At 40.8% G+C, this 19,150-nt stretch overlaps 1 protein-coding gene across 1 annotated transcript in view; it reads right to left on the bottom strand.

The window, feature by feature from the left end:
• CFAP47 (cilia and flagella associated protein 47) overlaps positions 1–19,150 on the bottom strand; it is a gene marked incomplete at both ends in the record, with an annotated part of 517,322 nt that overhangs the window by 409,422 nt on the left and 88,750 nt on the right. The window contains 5 exons of the mRNA XM_080652339.1: positions 3,485–3,579; positions 7,412–7,522; positions 10,118–10,262; positions 13,264–13,341; positions 16,033–16,164. Coding sequence (XP_080508465.1) covers positions 3,485–3,579; positions 7,412–7,522; positions 10,118–10,262; positions 13,264–13,341; positions 16,033–16,164 — 561 coding nt within the window. The remainder of the gene's footprint in view (positions 1–3,484; positions 3,580–7,411; positions 7,523–10,117; positions 10,263–13,263; positions 13,342–16,032; positions 16,165–19,150) is intronic.

Here is a 19,150-nt window from a genome sequence, read left to right as displayed (position 1 = left end):
AAAGAGTAAGATGCAAATTCACTGTCACTCCAACACACAAGATGGCCACCCCCATGTGGTCAAAGATGGATGCTCCCATGTGGACACAAGATGGCCACCACAAGATGGCCTGCAGGGGAGGGCAGTTGGGGGGGACCCAGGCCTGCAGGGGAGGGAAGTTGGGGGGGACCAGGCCTACAGGGGAGGACAGTTGGGGGGATCCAGGCCTGTAGGGGAGGGCAGTTGGGGGGGACCTAGGCCTGCAGGGGAGGCTAGTTGGGGGGGGACCAGGTCTGCAGGGGAGGATAGCTGGGGGATCCAGGCCTGCAGGGGAGGGCAGTTGGGGGGGACCCAGGCCTGCAGGGGAGGACAGTTGGGGGGAGGGACCCAGGCCTGCAGGGGAGGGCAGTTGGGGGGGACCAGGCCTGTAGGGGAGGACAGTTAGGGGGCTACCCAGGCCTGCAGGGGAGGGCAGTTGCGGGGACCAGGCCTGCAGGGGAGGGCAGTTAGGGGTAACCAGGCCCACAGGGGAGGGCCGTTAGGGGCAATCAGGCCAGCAGGGGAGCAGTTAGGCATCAATCAGGCTGGCAGAGGAGTGGTTAGGGGGTGATTAGGCTGGCAGGCAGAAGCAGGAGCAATCAGGCAGGCAGGCAAGCAGGTGAGCAGTTGGAAGCCACCTGTCCTGGATTGTGAGATTGGGCCTAAATGGGCAGTTGGCCATCCCTCAAGGGGTCCCAGATTGGAGAGGGTGCAGGCTGGGCTGAGGGACACACTCTCCCCCGTGCATGAATTTCATGCACTGGGCTCTTAGTTTTGAATAATAGCCTTGCTGGATATAGCATTCTTAGTTTCAGAGCCTTGCTTTTCATTACTTTGAATACTTCATTCCATTCCTCTTGCCTGTAGAGTTTCTGATGAAAAATCAGCTGACAGCCTTATGGGAGCTCTGTTGTAGATAACAAATTGTAGGGAGGGGCTATAGGGTCAAGCCTTGGACTGACCTGTGGCAGGACCACAAAGAAGTCCCAGCTTGGAGGGCATAGCCCTCTTAGCATAATTAACCTTATAGCCCTCCCTAGTTCCTTCCTAGGTAGCTAGTGGGCTGTGGGAGGTGCAACAAGTACTGCTAAAACAAGGTGAAACACACAAGGACATTGTAAACATGTTGACCACTTCCCATGTTTTGCTTTGTGTGTTCTGACTATAAAATAAAGCCTTGGCTTACAGGCTGGGTCTTTCTGTGTCCTCATCCAGGCACAGGAGATCCACTAGGCCCCAGCTATATTCTTTTGTCTGTCTTCTTTAATCCTTCACCACCCCTCCTCAGGTTCACCATTGGCCATGCTGGCATGGCACAACAAATTGCTTTCTCTTGCTGCCTTTAAGATTCTCTCCTTATCTTTAATTTTTGGCATTTTAATTACGTTGTGTCTTGGAGTGGGCAAAGTTAGGTTTGGGTTCTTCTTTCTTGGGACTCTCCTGAACTTATGTGACTTTTTCCTTCACCATGTTAGGGAAGTTTTCTGCCCTTATTTCTTCAAACAAATTCTCTATCTTGCTCACCTTCTTTGCCTTCAGGCACTTCTATGATGCACATATTGTTATGTCTCATGTTATCCCACAGCTCCCTTAAGCTCTCCTCCTGTTTTTTAACTTTTTTTTGTTCTCTCATTGAGTCATTTTGTCTACTGTCTTCTTATTCACTGATCTAAACCTCAGCTCCCCTAGTCTGCTGTGTATTCCTCCCAATGTGTTCTTTAATGGTGGTATGTCATTCTTCATTTCTGACTGGTCTTTTTTCATAGTTACTATATCTTTTCTCATACTGTTGAGCATCACTGCCATCATTCTGAACTCTGTATCTGATAAGTTTCTTATCTCCATTTTGTTTAGTACTTCTGGAGAATTCTCTTGTTCTTTCATTTGGAGCCTGTTTTTTTGTCTCCCCATTTTGGCAGCTGGTTTGGGTTTTGTGTCTATGTGCTAGGTTGATCTGCTATGATTCCTAATCTCTGGTGTAGGACAATGTCAGATGTTGTTTATGAATGGCCCTCAGTACCCTGTTTAGAGCTATCAACAATCCACAGCTTGCAGCTCCCTCTGTTGGGGCTGGGTGCCTTTGGAAAGGCCCAAGATGTGCACCAAGGTCTGCTTTTCCTAGCCCCAGGTCTAGAAGGAAATCAGGCAAAGACTGAAAACCTGTAGAGATTCACATCTGCCTGAAGTTGAATAGACACTCAGTCTTGATTAGCCTCAGGCTATGAAACACAGGGTGGGATGAGAGGTATTCCAACAAGGTGGAGCAATTGCCCCCCACCGCACACACACCCAGGCAAAAGCTGCCTGGATAGCAAGTGTCTTCATGAGAAAGATGTCCTCTGAAGTGTGAGAGAATGACTCTGCACAGGAAACCGGGTGGCTCCCTTCTGAGCTCTAACCTCCGAGCCTCTAACCCTGGATTCTGCTCACACAGCTCTAGTTCCCTCTCTCCTCCCTCTTCCGGAGCCCAAGTTGAGTGGCTGCACACAAAATTTTGTGTGTTGGCCCTTTAAGAGTGTGCCTGCATTTCCAGCCATCTCTTCCTGGCAGACAGCAACCCACTGCTTTTGACTGCCCGATGTTCCGTGGGCACCTTTCTCAGGTATGGTGTTCTGGACCGGGGAGCCCAGCTTGGGGTTTAGATGCCAGAGTTCTCAGTGGAAACCTGGGACAGCTGAGATATCCCTCCAGAAGTTCAGCTGCTGCCTGTTAGAACCCAGCCAGCCCTTTCACATCTCAGCTCTTCCTACCAGTCTCTATGTGGTCTCCACTTTCCATCCTTGGTTATCAGGGTTCTCTCCAGCTAGTCTTCAGCTGATTATTCAGGATATTTTTTCTGTATTTTAGTTGTAATTCCAGTTTGGTCCTGGGAGAGTGTCAGTGTAGCTTCACTTACTCTGCCACCATTTTTGAATTCCCCAATGTTCTTGAATGAAGCCCACAATCATGCTCTGTCTTTACTATTGTTATTGTGGTTTTTAAATCACTAAACATGAATGAACACTACAAAAAGAACCAGTATCATAGCAACACCTCCTAAATTTTCACAGCATATTTAAAGTAAATTCAGCTAGTGATTCCAAAAGCATTGAACAAAGCCCACTTAAATATAAGTACAAAGTACACTCTGGCTCAAATATAAGTGATTTGGGGGTTAATCTCAACTTCCCTGTCCTTCATACAAGTCATATCTTGAGTTTTCTAGACAACATAATTGGGAAAACAAGACTATAGGTTCCTTGTGTGTGCCCTGTGCACTGCTTGAAACTCTCTGCAAGCAGGAGACAGACAGCTATAGCAACCATTTTTCTGAATTAAAGGATACACCCAGGCATGCTCACAAGTAAGAAAAAGACCCATTACAAAAAGAACTTCGGTGATCTTTGGTAGCTTCTTGGTTATTATTATCATTATCAAGTAACTTCACCATGCCCCAGTAATATTAGTAATAGAAAGTTGAACTTACTTCTTTGGGAGCAAATGCTATGCCACATTCCATAGATGTCTTTCCCTCTAACTCTAAATAATACCGGTCGGGAAATGCAGGGTCTTTGTGTTTCCCTATAAGACAAGAAAGAGCACATGTAAAAGAAGCCAAATACATATCTACAACACCATATATATGTACATGTACATATACATATACATATACATATACATATACATATACATATACGCCAAGCTATAGAGGGCCCCCTGGGAAGGCACATGGGCATTCTTTAATTATTGTCAGCTGAACCCAGTGGCATCGGCAAAGTCACGCCCTATGAACACGCCTTACCAAAAGGGCAAGGGTGTTGTCAGCTTGACCTTCATTTTAGCCCATGGTGTGGGGAAGTAGGTTTTGATATCTAAATCCAGCCTAGCACCAGGAATGCTCAGGGCCTACTCAAGAATGCAAATAATCTCCTTTGTCTTGACCTTTTGGTGAAACTTCCTGGTCTTTGGGGGTATAAATAAACACACTGCATCGGATCTGGGTCACTGTCTCTCCATCAGAAGAGGGCAGCAGTCCACCCGGCCCCAGCTTTTCTATCTCTGTGTCTTGTCTCTTTCTTTTATTTCTCAATCCCCAGCTGCCTCTACTCAGGAATTGGACCCGCTCTCTAGCCACACTGGACGTGGAAAAGAGAGAAAATAGTTACACCAAGCGATCAGAATGATGGAACAACTGGATTGACTGGTTGCTATGATGCACACTGCAGCGACCAACCAGCCTGATCGGGGCTCCGATCAGCCCCCAGCCAACCTCCTGTGACCCACCCCGCCGGCCCACCCTGATCGGCTCCCATCAGGGTGGACCGGCTGGACCCCACCTGTGCTCTAATTGTTAAATAAAACACTAAGAAACATCATCAATGTGTTCTTAACAACCTAAAAGCAATTGCTAAAATATTTGTGCTGTGCTGCATGAGTTTGCTGGATTAAATAATCGCTCTAATACCAAGGTTCTAATCAGCAAAACTGATATCCAAACATGGAGCAAATATATATTCAATCAGCAAAACAGACAGTAAATACATTTTTTTTTAAATTTCCAACATTCAAGAAGCATATCATAGTCCTATCAGATGAATGTGGAAAGAAATACTAGTAAAGGTCAAGGTCACATAACTGACTGAATCTTAGATCTGAGAGAGTTGGGAGACATGATTTCTAGTGAAGATTGAGCAGGGAAGATGCAGACCACTCCTGATATCTTAAAGAGTGCACAAAGTAGAGAAACACAATTTTACAAAAGAAAACTTGACAAAATGAAATCACTCCAGATACAAAAGATTCAGAAACAATTGACCAATAGTAATGCGAACTTTAGGTTCAAGAATTGTAACTATTTAAATTAACTTCTGAAACAATTTCCTGAAAGATCAAATGTGTCCTCATCTAAATGATTTCAAAAATTCTTTTTCCTCCATAAAGTTTTCAGATTATGCCAAGGAATGATAATTTTATTTATCCCTGTCTGGAAATGAACTTCGATATCTCATTTCACCCTCTTTCATCCTTCTTAATTTTACTTACTACAATGTAAAAACCATTAAACAAATGAACAAAAAAACAAACAAACCATTAAGTTTACATTAATATAAACATTGTTGGTGATATGGGGAAAGATGCACATATTACACAGGAAAGAATATCCACCTTGAATGTATGTATGTTTTGAAAATAGAAGACATAACAAAAATGGATAAATAAATCAATATTCATAAATATATTTGTGAAATGCAATAATCCAAGTTAGCTTCAATAAATATTTCTTGAGTGCCTATAATATACACAGCACTATACTGGACTGCTCTAATAGAAAACAAAAACTGTATATATAGTTCTTATCCCATGGAGCTCACAGTGTACTATGGGAGACAAACAGGTACATAGCCCTTTTTGGTTAGTGTTGCAATAAAACTGACACAATGTCCTAAAGGAGAAAAGATTTAAAAAGTAATTTCAAACAATTGGATGGGGGAGGGGAATGGGAGTAATGACCAACAGGACTCAGGAGGTTGAAGCTCATTTATAAAAGAAGGCAGGATCTCAAGCAGCAGGGACGAAAAAAGGGAACCATCCTAGAAGGGAAGCCCAGTGCCACTGGGAGGAAATGCAAAACAGAATCTTGCAGCAGCACAGAGAACTGATGGCACCTGTAATGGGAGTGGTGGCTGGGAAGACAAAGTGGTATCACAGCCAACACAAATGGATCTCAACCTTTCCTTTCCTGTAAGTCACTCTATCAAATAATCCTGAAGCCATCATATGAAAAAACAAGTCTAATTTGCTAATGAAGAGCATTTATGTGTTCAAATATTCATAACAATAAGATACATTTTCAGGGTATTTTAAATATAAACTATACTGCAAATTGTTAATTATTAAGATCCGTTTACATACTTCCTATACTGTGTCAGCAGCAGGCTGCTGAGAAACACTGTTAATAGGGAACCAGAAATGCTTTTTAAGCAGAGGTATGCTAACATCTCTGCTTTAAGGAGATCATTCCCTGGTATAAGAAAGGCTTGCAGGCAGAGAAAGCATTTGAAAAGATTCAGTGGCCTAGAGGGGAGGTTTGAGCTAGGACTAATGCAGAATTGTGGAAAGGCACTTTACAGAGTAGCTCTGCAGAATAAGCAAGAAGAGGCTTTGATCCATTGAATAGGTGCATGAAAGTATATGGGCTGGTCAGTCAGAGTGAAGTGTTAAAACCATGAGAGTTTCAACATCCAGATTTTTTTGAAAAATTAATATAGATTTCATATTGATTTCCAACTGTCTATTGTTATTCCTGGGCTATTCCACAGCCTCCTCAAACACATTATGCTTGCCTAAACCTGCTCCTCCTGAATTGCATCAACTATGAATTGTCACCCACCCCTTAGCGTCAAAAACTGGGAGTGATTCAAGACTTCCTCCTCTTCCCTAATACCCATGTTCACTTAGTAACCAAGTCAGAGACTTTCTAAGTCCTCAGTACCTTTGTACTCCCCTCCTTCCCATCTCCAGCATCATGACCTGAGTATAGGATCTCACCACATCACACCTGTACAACCATACCTAATTGACCACCCTGTCTCTAGTCTTGCCCTTCCCACACCTACCCTTTGCACCAGGCCAATCTCAACTTTTCTCCAAAAGGAAAATCAGTAAAGCGTGAGCCTAATTATACCATTGCCTGGATATAAATACTTTAATGGTGCTGCCTAATATCTAGGCTAACAGTCCAGAAAAGACCCTCAACAACTTGGGTCTCACTTGCCCCTCTAGTCCTGTCCCTCTATGCTTTAGATATCCTGAACTACTTCCATACTGACTCATTTCTAGGCTTTTACTTGCATTCTTTCATAGATCCCCTTTTCTTGTGTATCTCCTCCAAGACTCAAATTACACATCAAATTCTGCAAAACATCTTTCCTCCTTGCTTTTTGTCTAGTTTTCCCTAGTATATACTCCCTTAGCATCATGCACTGACTTGTACTATAGCATCTGCCATGTTATATGGCAGTAATCTGATTCTTTATTCTCCTCACCTATTGTTATAGGTCAGTGGTCGGCAAACTGCAGCTCGTGAGGCACATGTGGCTCATGAGCCGCGGTTTGCCACTCTGTTGACTAATGAGTTTGCCTACCACTGCTTTGGGTGATCTCTATTTGTTACTTAGTCCAATAGCCATCTTTCTCTGCTCTGCCCTGATCTCCACAAGTTGATTCAGCTAGGTCCCATTGTTCTTCTGCCACTGCTTTGGTTCAACCACAGGGAGACTCTAGCAGGATATGAGAAGGTAAAAGGTATATATGCCCTGTGTCTTCACTGCTTTGGCTAGTTCTGGCAATGGTTTTGTTCTTTTAGAGCTATAACTATTCAAGTTGGCCCATCTTTCATAGTTTCACAACTCACAGGGCTCCACTAATATTTTGCCTCCTCTTGCTCCTTCGGGCCCAGAGGTAGTAGCAGCTTCCATCCCTTGTTGGTTTCTTTCCACCTGGCTCCCACCTCCATAGATAATTCCTTTATTAAAGGAATTATCATTAAAACCCTTGTCATTTAAACCCTTTTAGTGGATCATCTGTTTAGTATTGAAACCCTTACTAATAAACTTACTGTTCACTTCTCAAGAAAATGTAAGATACCTTTATAGACTCAAAATGGAGTATCTAGCCTATAATTGGTACTCAACTAATATTTATTGAAGGAATGACTAAACCAATGCTCAGCAAACTTTTTTTTATAAGTGCTCAGATAGTAAGTATTTTAGGCTTTGCAAGCCATGTGGTTTCTATCACAACCATTCAACTCTGCAATTACAGCAGACATGCAGCCATAAACAATCTATATCTCTATATATATAAAGAGCCAGTGTCCGTAACATCCAAAATGACCAAAGGCTCAACCGAATGCCAGATTGCATGCGCAGCTGCTGAGCGGGCTGAACTGCTGACCTCTCCGGGATAGAGAGAGGTGGGGACTTACAGCGGGGACTTGCATGAGGCTGCCTCATGGCATCCCACATCCCTCCCTGACTGACCACTGTGACTCCAAGCCAGTGAGGGCTGCCTCCAGGCCACAGCCCCAGGTCCCTCGTCCCCACCCCAGGCCTGAGAGTGCTGCGCCAGGCAGGGACACCTGGGGGTCCAGGAATGTGGCGTGAGGGCTGGCGCAGCATGTGGGGGCTGTGTTTATACCACCAAGTTCCCCACTTCCGCCCCGGCCTGCGCATCCCTCCTCCCTCCCCTCGGCAGCCTAGCTCTTGCCTACATGCTTGCCAGGCAAGCCCAACTGCACCAGGGAGTGAGCCATGGCAATCAGGACGGCCACTTCCTGGGATGGGACGGCCGGGCCACAGCGATTCATTAAAACGGTAAGGTTTGTGGGGCACATGCAGACCTAGGGCAGCGGGGGCAGCTGGCCAAGCCCAGTCTGGCTTCAGTGGGGCCAGTGGGAGCCCGAGTTCACCCCAGCCCCCACAGGTCCCAGGCCAGATGGTGGCTCAGCAGTGAGTGGTGTCTCCATTTATAGTGCTGCCTAGGGGCAGCCATGAGCTGCTGTGACCCTGCCCCATGCTTCAGGGAGGGGAGGAGGCTCGTGGCCACCAGCACCCTAGGCTGTACCACCTGCACCGCCATCTGCTGGGCTGGCAGGGTCCAGAGTGGGTGAGCTGCTCCTGCCCCTGGTGGTGGAACAGGGAGGAGGGCACTGGGTGCAGGGAGGGGACCTCAGCCAGGATCCTCCCGGCACAGGGAAGGGGCCCAGCCTGGGCCCAGTGGAGAGCTTAGGTAGTCTGGCTGAGCAGGTGCTGGTTCATATGAACTCTTACTTTGCCATCTTCCTCTAGCTCTCCAAGCTTGCCCCCTCTGCCCCACCTGCTGAGGGGAACAGGCTCTGGGCAACCTCCCCGAGTGCAGACTGTGGACCCGGAGACCTCGAGGAAGAATACCCCACAGGGCCTGGGGGTGGGGGCGGGCAGTGCAGAATTACCAGGGCAGAGCTGCCTCGGTGTTTCAGTGAAGTTTGCAACAGACCAAAGGAGGAAACTGAGAGAGGAAAGGCCGGGAGGCATGAATTCCCAGCGCTTTAGCCACTTGAAAATAGCCTGGCTTGGAATGTGAGGTGGCTGTACCTTCAGCTGAGAAGTGAGGGAGCTGAACCCCACTGTCGCTGGGCTCCTGTCAGTCCGAGGCCTGACCATCCACCACGACAAGGAAAAAACAGAGGGTGGGTCCCAAAGGAAGGGAGGACAATTGAAGGAAACTGTGTCTAGACTTTCCCCAGCCCTCTCTCTCTTTCCGCTGCCTACAAAGCCCCAGGCCCGGCCACAGTTCTGTCTCTGCCTTTTAGTCCCCTGTTCTCCAACCACAGAGGAAAGAAATAAGGAAGGAGTCTGTGCTGCCTTCAGAAAGTATTTATATACCTGATTGGCCAGTTGCCTCCCACAGAGGGAGGCCAGACTGTGGCTTAGGCCCGCTCTCTACGGGGAGCGTGCCTAAGCCGTCAGTAGGACATCCCGTGAGGACTCCCGGACTGTGAGAGGGGGCAGGGCGGGCTGAGGGGACGCCACCCCCATGCACGAATTTTCATGCACCGGGCCACTAGTATACAAATAAGTGTGTCTGTGTTCTAATAAAACTTTATTTATAAAAGCAGGTGTCAGGCCAAATTTGGCCTACAGGCCTTAATTTGCCAACCCCTGGAGTAAACAAATGAAATGCACTTATAAAAGTACATATTTTAAAACTTAATTTAACATAAAAATACCTAATACATGAATAAACATAGAGAGCTCTCCAAGGACATTTATCTGAAATTCATGAGCAATTAAAACTAGAAATTAATAATTTTATTTTTATTTTTAGTATATACTTATATATCTTACTATATGAAATCCATTAATAAGCAACTATATGTCATGCATTACCAAAGTTTTAAGATATTAATATTGGATGTATTTCTAGAAGTAAAATCATGATTACAGAGCATAAGAAAATCATTCACTGAATCATTAAAAACAGTTAAGAATAATTGTCCCTGACTTACAAAATTATACCTTTGAGCAATTTAAAACTGTTTTATTTTTACAATAATATCATTATAGTATAACATATATACCTGTTTTGTGTTTAAAAACCATTGAAAAATATAAATGACCTTCTAGATTAAACTCCACTCTGGCACGTGTTATGCCTTTGTTCTTTACTAAAAATGGAATAATCTGGGTACCGCCAAGAAAGGTGCCACCGAAGATAAACGTGTCCTAAAATTTTTAAAAAGGAACAATTAGAAAGTAGTATAATAGTTCAAGAGAATAATGTAAACTAAAAATTAAACAGTAAGAGGGTAGACCTTAAAAGTCCTCATCATAAGAAAAATATCTGTAACTATGTTTGGTGACAGATGTCAACTAGACTTATTGTGGAAATCATTTTTTCAATAAATACAAATATCGAATCATTATGTTGTACACAGGAAATTAACATAATGCTATATGTGAATTCTACCTCAACAAAAAATATACTGTAATGTTCACCAAAGACATTAACTAGACTACTCTATAAAAATTAGTCACATTTTCCTTCCTTCCCCCACCTCCTGTATATAATCAGTTACCAAATCGCATTAATTCTGCCTCCTTCCTCAATTCTTATCCTTTTTGTAACTGAATAAAGTTAGTAACTTATCACTTTTAATTTCATTTTTAGATTCTCACTTTCTCCAATTCTCCCCTACAAAACTAAGTCAAAATTAAAGCCATTGAAAATCTGACCAGACCGCTTCGTGTATTAAAATTTAATGATTCTCCTCCATCTACAGGAGAATATTCTAATTCATTAGCAAGGCTCACAAAGTTTACCCTGACCTTCTCCTAGCTCATGTTCCAGCCTCACCTAGCTTCGTTCTCACCCTACCACCTCATATTTCAGTAAGCTGTATGACTTGGCATTTCCAACCAATACCTGATGCTTCACCCTTCTTTATCTTTATCTTTATCTTTATCTTTATCTTTATTTTTATCAAGGTGTCCCTTGGTCAGGAAGACCTTTCACTAACTTATTATTGCCTAATAAAATATTATGTATCCTTCAATCCCCAGTTTGATAAACCAAAACTAATGGCACTGCTCAGGACTATTTCTGTTCCTTATATTTACTTATATTACACCATCACAACGTCCCTTTATTTGTTTACATATCTGTTTCTCCTAGTAGAGCTTAAGTATAATTAATTTTGCATCCATACAAAGTGACACTTAGCTTAAATATATAAGGAATGTTTATTGAATGTATCTTAACTTGAGATTAGATGTCAGGATGCGCCTAAACCACAAAACTCTATAGAATTTGTCCTTCTGGTGGTGCTACTATATATACCCTACAGTTCCTTACTAAGAGAATTACATATATCATTCAAAGAAAAAGAAGCAACAATATTCTAATGTTAAGGAAAATACTTCATTAAGGTCCATTGGCCACTATCTGTTTCACTTATAATATCAACCCAGTTGCACAGGTGAAATTTATAAGATCTAAAATGGTTAATGAAAGTTTAACACTTTATATATGCAAAAAACCTTTCCTCTTATCCCATTCTGGCCTTGTCCATTTGCTCATTTGGGAAAAATTTCCTAATTGTTACTAATATACAGAGTCAATGCCATACACTTATTAAATGTACTGCTAACAGTAGCAGGTGGTACTGGAACATTTTTTTAAAGGCAGCTATGTTTAAAATCCAATGTAATTAGGAAATATTTATCAATATAAAGTTCTATAAATTACTTTGTTGTACCATAACATGAAAAGCCTGCCACAAATGTCTTTGGCATGAGGAAATAAAGTAGTAAAAGTCTTAATACTTGTCTAATATTGTTCAAAGAGGGAAACCATAGCAATGGAAAAAGCACTCTGATCCTACAGGGTTTAATATCCAGGAGTAACCATAGTCTTGGACAAGCTAGCTTAATATCTGTCCATTTATGTGGATTTATAACGCCTTCAATACTGAATAAAATAAGGTTTGGAAAATTATAACTTAAAGCCAGACCCTAGAATTGTGCTGAACCCATTAAAGTACAAACTAGTAGTGAGGCCTACCTAAGGCAACCAGCAGACTCATCAATTTATGCTCAATTTAGTTAAGCACCAAAATAGTGCTAGGTACTGGGGAACTATTGAAAGAGAAAAATAAAAGTGCAGATAACCTGAAAACAATTGACAATCACTATAATGAAGATGTTCCCAGAATTGAAGGTGTCTGTAACATCTTGTAAATGTCACAATAGAGGGGCATATGGGTCTGCTTTGAAAGATTAGGGTAAGTTTCTCTGGGTTGATGAGGCCATATATAATTCCTGAGAGGCTGGCCAAAAAAAGCATGTGTGTGCACTCTATCAATTATAGAACAACATTTCATCAGGGTACAGAACAAAAAAAATAAGTATAATTATAATGCAAAAATGCAAATCAACACCACAGTGAAATATCATTTTATATTCCACAGATTGGCAAACATTCAGTCTTATAATACAATGTATAAAGCAATGGAATATGAATCAATGGAAACTTGAAAATAAAATATGGAAATTATCTTGTGAGGTCACACATGCATATATTCAATGTCTTAGCAATTCCACTCCAAAAGAAAACTATTGCATAAGTGCCTCAGAAGGTATGTATATGAATGTTCATAGGTATAATCTTTGTATAACAAAAAAAAAGAAACACCTAAATTTATGAACAATGGAATGTGTCTACAAATTATAGTATGTCTATGCAATGGATTATTAAATAACAGTGATAATGAATAAAATACAACCACATACACAACTTCAATAAAATTTGGAAACACAATATTTAATTTAAAGCAACACACCAAAGACTGTACATGTTTTTTTATAAAACTCAAACATGAACAGAGTAAACCAAACAATGAATGGTTAAGTAATTCATACACATGTTGTAACCCAATTAGAAAAAGTAAAGGGATAATAACCACAAAATTAAGGAAAGGAATTATCTCTTAAAAAGAGCAGGATCATGATGAAACCTACACATGATTTAATGGTACTGGTAGTGCTCTGACACTTAAGTTTGGTTTTGAATTCTTACACCGTTATTTACTATTCTGCTTCATTACTATTTAGATATATTAATTTGTGTCAAATTAATACATAATAACATTTTTAAACATAAATGGACTAACTAGGGACATAGAGCAAATAAAAATCACCACAATTAATAAACCGGATACACACTTACTGGTTTGATTTCAACAGCAGCAACTTCAGCAGTTCCACCAATCCTAAGTTCTATGTCAGTTGCATGGCGTATAGCAATCTAATATTTAGAAAAAAATATAAAACTCTGTAGAAACCACATTAAAATATACTCATATACTGCTGAAGTGTTACCTGGCATTTATGTAACATTTTATAATTTAAATCATCATAACATTTTGTAAATGTCACAAGATTTCTTCTGGCAGTTGTCATCACATTTCTTATTATGCAGAATTTATATTCCTAAGAGAAGTGAGTATTCAACTCAAAACTTCCACCACAAATGGAATCAGCTGACAGATTGTGAACCTGACTGCAGAATTCTACCCACTTGAATTTATATTATTGCCTCAAACTCTCTGCAATCCTTTTGTATTTACCTAATTTCAATGGATTATTAAAAATAAAACAAACAGGAAACTGACTGCAAACATACTTATTTCCATAGGAAGATACTAATATCCACAACAACTATAATGAGAGCAGCTAAAAATTGATGAGTATATGGGTCGAGTATGGAGCTAAATACATTACCTTCTTTTTAATCCTCAGTATTCTGTCAGGTTACTTCTATTAATAACCTAATTTCCAAGTGAGGAAAGCTAAGGCTTAGAAAGGTCAAATATTTTGCTGGGGTTTTTTTTTGTGTTTTTTCTTTGGTCACAAAACTTGAAAGCAACATCAGCGAGACTTGAACCAAGGACTATCTGAACACTCAACTGTTTCCAGGAAAATTAAGATAGTGAAATAAGAATTTAGTTGTGTAATTCCTTGTTTGATTTTGCATCCCTAGTATCTACAACAGAGACTGTGTTGAATGAATGAACAAATTTCATTGTATTGCACTTTTAAAAAGGTAAGCTTTTCTAAAAAAGCCAGTTAGAGAAAGACAAATATCACATGATCTCACTTATATGTGGAATCTAATGAACAAAATAAACTGATGAACAAAATAGGACCAGAGGCATGGATGCATGAAATAGAATAACAGATCTCAGTAGGGAGGAAGGAAGAGGGGACGGGAAGAGATTAGCCAAAGAACATCTATATATATAAAAGGCTAATATGCAAAGTGTCCCCTCGGGAGTTTGACCAGGAGACTGGGAGTTTGATCGCTCGCTATGACCACCAGGGGGTGGCACAGAACAAAGAAAGGCCCCAGCTGGCAGCCAGAAGGCCCCCAATCAGCCCTGATCGCTGGCCAGCTCTAGGGACCCTACCCATGAATGAATTTTGTGCACCAGGTGTCCAGTATATGCATAACCCATGGACATAGACATAGTGTGGGGAAGGCCTGGGGGTTTGGTGGAGGGGGCAAAAAAGGGGGAAATGGGAGACATCTGTAAAACTGTCAACAATTAAAAAAGGTAGGCTTTGTAAAAACAGCATACTCTTCTAAGATACAGTAGAAATTAATCTTTTAGTAAAATTTATACTTTAGTGGCCATATTATTCTATATTTTTCAGAATACTATGTAAAAATCCTGCCTATATCTCAGACCATATACCACAATAACTAATTTAAAAACATCTTTCAGTTGGCTTGTGTGGCTCAGTGGTTGAACATTTAACTATGAACCAGGAGGTCACAGTTCAATTCTCAGTCAAAGCACATGCCTGGGTTTGTAGGCACAATCCCAAGTGGGGAGCGTGCATGAGGCAGCCGATCAATGATTCTATCTCATCATTGATGTTTCTATCTCTCCCTTTCCCTTCCTCTGTGAAATCAACAAAAATCTATTTTAAAAAAACAACTTTCAATACAAGTTTCTTTATAGAAGATACAGTTACTGGCTATTTATTTTGGGGTGAGGCAAATTAGTGTTTATTACATTAAGCTACATATTATTTTTAAATTGTTATAGGGAACTAAAGGATATAATGGTGGATACTAGTACATCTAGAGATATTCATTTTGATCTGATGATAGTGTACATATTCTTTTTCAATGTGAATAAATGCACAGAGTTGATCAAATTAAAGATCAAGAGCATTTTATTCTATGAGTTTATAATATGTAAAATTTATTACAGACTGGTCTTATTTTATTTATTTTGTTTAATGAACACAGAAAAGTCCCTAACATTAAGGTAATATCTTTTCATTTACATAATTCTTAGAACATAAAATAGTAAAACATTTAATGTGTGCTATAAAATATAGATGTTAACATCATATAGAAATTGCTGGTAATTTATTTAGTCATTAAAGATATTTTTAATTAGCATTCCAAAATTGATTATTTTTTCTATGATATATAATTAAGGCCATGAAAAAAATCTTTTCCTTTATGACTAGTGAGGGCTTGTCACAAGTTAAAGATGCCAGATATAATTCCAATTTCTTGTGAAAATGCCTCATATTAATGAAAGGTGTTCATTTCAATTTAGTACAAGTTTCTATTACCAACTTTTATCAGAAATATTTTCTACAAATCCTATTGCCAGATTTTGTTAACCATTTTTATAATAGATGATATAGGCAAGGTAGCTTTTCTTTCAGATTGCTAAAATCTGCACTTCATTATAGTTAACTCATTGCTAGAATATAACAGAAATTTTAAAAACTCTTTAATAGCTTAACATTAAACCCCTTTTTCATTTGAAAAAATCATTAAAAAACAAGCTTTCTAATAATAAATGTTTATAACATTTTATAGCATTATACTTACCACTACAAATATCTTAAACAACCAAACAAATCCATATAGACATATATACAGTGCAGGAACTCATGTGTACAAATATACCTTTGCTATTGTATCGAATTTGTCTGCCATGGTAGGTGTACAGGTGATAGTGACAACAGTTAGCCCCCCAAATGGAATTATTCCTTCTGATGGAACAATATCAACGATAGATGTAAGACTCTTATTGCAAACCTGTAAATGAAAATTTGCAGAAATGCTAATTATCCTATCTTTTTAAATTTTTTAAGTATAGTTGGCATATGATCTTATATTTGTTATATTAGTTTCACCTGTACAATATAGTGATTCAGCATTTTTAGATCTTACAATGTTATCATCCTATTAATTCTAGTAATGATTTGTCATGTGCAAACTTATTACAAAATTATTGACTACATTCCCCTTCCCGTTTTCAACTACCCTCACCCTTCTGATAACCATAATTTTGGTCTCTGTTTCTATGAGACTGTTTTTGTTCTGTTTTGTTTTCATTATCCTTTCAAGTTACTGTTCCAAAGCTCTCATAGGAAAGCTTCCAAACTACTATCTAGAGAGAGGTCCTCCAGGCCAGGGGTCCTCAAACTACGGCCCGCGGGCCACAAGCGGCCCGCCGAGGACATTTTTCCGGCCCGCCGGGTGTTTTTGATGCCGCTGCCTGTCCTGCTTAGCAGCCAACTCTTCCCGGGCCCGCAGTGCGCATGTGTGGAATGCGCACCGCACTCTCCGACTCCCCTCCTTCTCTCTGGCAGTTAGTAGGGCCTTTTTTTCTGAAGTTAGGAGGTCTTTTTTTTTTTTTTTTTTTTTTTTGCAGATAGGGAGCGCCTTTTTTTTTGAAGTTAGGAGAGCCTTTTTTAAGTTAGGAGAGCCTTTTTTTTTAAAGTTGGTTAGTTGGTTGGGGGTGGTTTCTAGGGGGGTTGCATCACCGTGATAACGCAAATAGTCAGCACTCAGTGCTAATGCAAATTGTCAGTGCTCAGAGGTAATGCAAATGGTCAGTGCTCAGAGGTAATGCAAATAGTCAGTGCTCAGTGGTAATGATAATTGTAAGTGCTCAGTGTTAATGCAAATGGTCAGCGCTCAGTATTAATGCAAATTGTCAGTGGTCAGTGTTATCGCAAATGGTCAGCGGTCAGTGTTAATGCAAATGGTCAGTGCTCAGTGTTATCGCATGGGGGCCCCAAACTGGTAATCTGCCTAGGGCCCCATGGGAACTTAATCCAGCTCTGCAGGCAGCCGAGGAGTAGGAAACCCAATTTAATTGACAGTAAGTGCATTTATATTTTGATTGCTATTCAGTTGTGTATGATGTTGTATGTTGTGTGCTTATAAGCCCCGGTTCACACTGTTGCTATCTCTGAGCAGTGCGAGTTCAGCCATATGCTTGTATGGCTGAACTCGCATTAGATTTGGAAGAAAAAAGGCATACGTGCCTTCTTTTTTCCTGCAGTGGAATCTGATTGCATGGGTCTTCTCACTCATGCGATCAGATTCCTGTGCGAGTTCACAGATTGCAGTGCGGTTTGCACAGGGTAGTGTGAACTGGAAAGGTGGTGGAGGAACTGGCACTGTAATCGTGCTGGTTCCCGCACCACACCAGTGTGAGCCTGAGGTAAAAGCGGAGTTCTACCAATATGGGCACTGGTGAGGCTGAAATGATGTGGACTGGCAAGGCTGCATTGATGGACACTGATCAGACTGCATTGATGGGCACTGATCAGACTACATTGATGGGCAGTGCAGTCTATATGTCTCTGTGTGGGCAAAGTTATTGCTGGTATATTGTTTTTGTAGCGCTGTATATATATATTGGTATTTTACTAATAGCAATTTGGAATCCCTAGGAAACAATGATATCAAGAAAGAGAAAAATTGACTCGGAGTGTAGGATATTCAAAGAACAGTGGACTTATGATTACTTTTTCATGCAGTACAAGGAAAGAGCTGTGTGTTTGATATGCCAGAATATAGTGTCTGTGTTCACAGAATGCAATTTGCGTTGACACAATCAAACTCAACATAAAGATAAATATGATTGTTTGGTTGGAGAAGTGAGAAAAGATAAAATATTAAAACTGAAAAATACATTGACAACTCAGCAAAATACTTTTGTGAAGCAGAAGCAGCTAAATATTTCATCACTGCGAGCAAGTTTTCAAGTTGCCAAGCTAATAGCATGCACTGGCAGACCATTCGTGGAGGGAGAATTTGTTAAAGATTGCCTTTTTTCTGTTGCCAAAGAGATGTGTCCAGAGAAGGCCGATTTATTTAGTACAGTGAGTCTTTCAGGACCTACAATTACATGAAGGATTGAAGAAATGGGAGACAATTTGCATCAGCATTTGCAAAACTCCGCAAAAAAACTTTCCTATTTTTCCTTGGCACTCGACGAAAGTAATGATGTTCGTGATTCTGCACAACTTCTAATTTTTATTCGTGGGATGAATGACTATTACGAAGTCACAGAAGAGCTTGCTGCACTGCAAATCATCAAAGGACCAACTACAGGAGAGGATATCTATGAAAAGGTTTGCCAAACTGTGAATGGTTTGGAGCTGGACTGGGCTAAACTAGCCAGTGTGACAACTGATGGTGCTCCTAGCATGGTGGGGTCTAAGAAAGGAGTCATTAACCAAGAGATGGACAAACATAACCATTCTCATCCAATAGCCATACACTGACTCATCCACCAACAAGCGCTGTGTAGTAAATCACTAAGGTGGGACTCTGTTATGAAAATTGTGGTATCTTGTGTTAACTTCATTAGAGCTAATGCACTAAACCACAGACAATTTCAGGAATTTCTGTCTGAGCTAAATGTTGCCTATGAAGATGTTCTATACCATACAGAAGTCCGTTGGCTGAGTCGAGGGAGAGTTTTGAAACATTTCTATGACTTGCTTCCACAGATTACAGCTTTTCTGCTTTCAAAAAACAAAGAAGTACCAGAGCTCAATGATGCAGAATGGAAATGGCACCTTGCCTTTCTGACAGATGTAACAGAGCTACTCAACAGTTTCAATGTGCAACTTCGAGGAAAGGGGAAGCTCATTTGTGATATGCAATCACATGTGAAAGCATTTGAAGTAAAATTAGGCCTCCTCATCAAACAAGTGAAGGAGGAAAATTTCTGCCATCTCCCCACAACTCAAAATCTGTTAGCGGAAAAACCATTGGTTGC

The sequence above is a fragment of the Plecotus auritus genome (assembly GCF_963455305.1).
Source record: "Plecotus auritus genome assembly, chromosome: X".
Classification (NCBI taxonomy): Eukaryota; Metazoa; Chordata; class Mammalia; order Chiroptera; family Vespertilionidae; genus Plecotus; species Plecotus auritus.
This window is presented reverse-complemented; position numbering and strand designations above follow the sequence as displayed.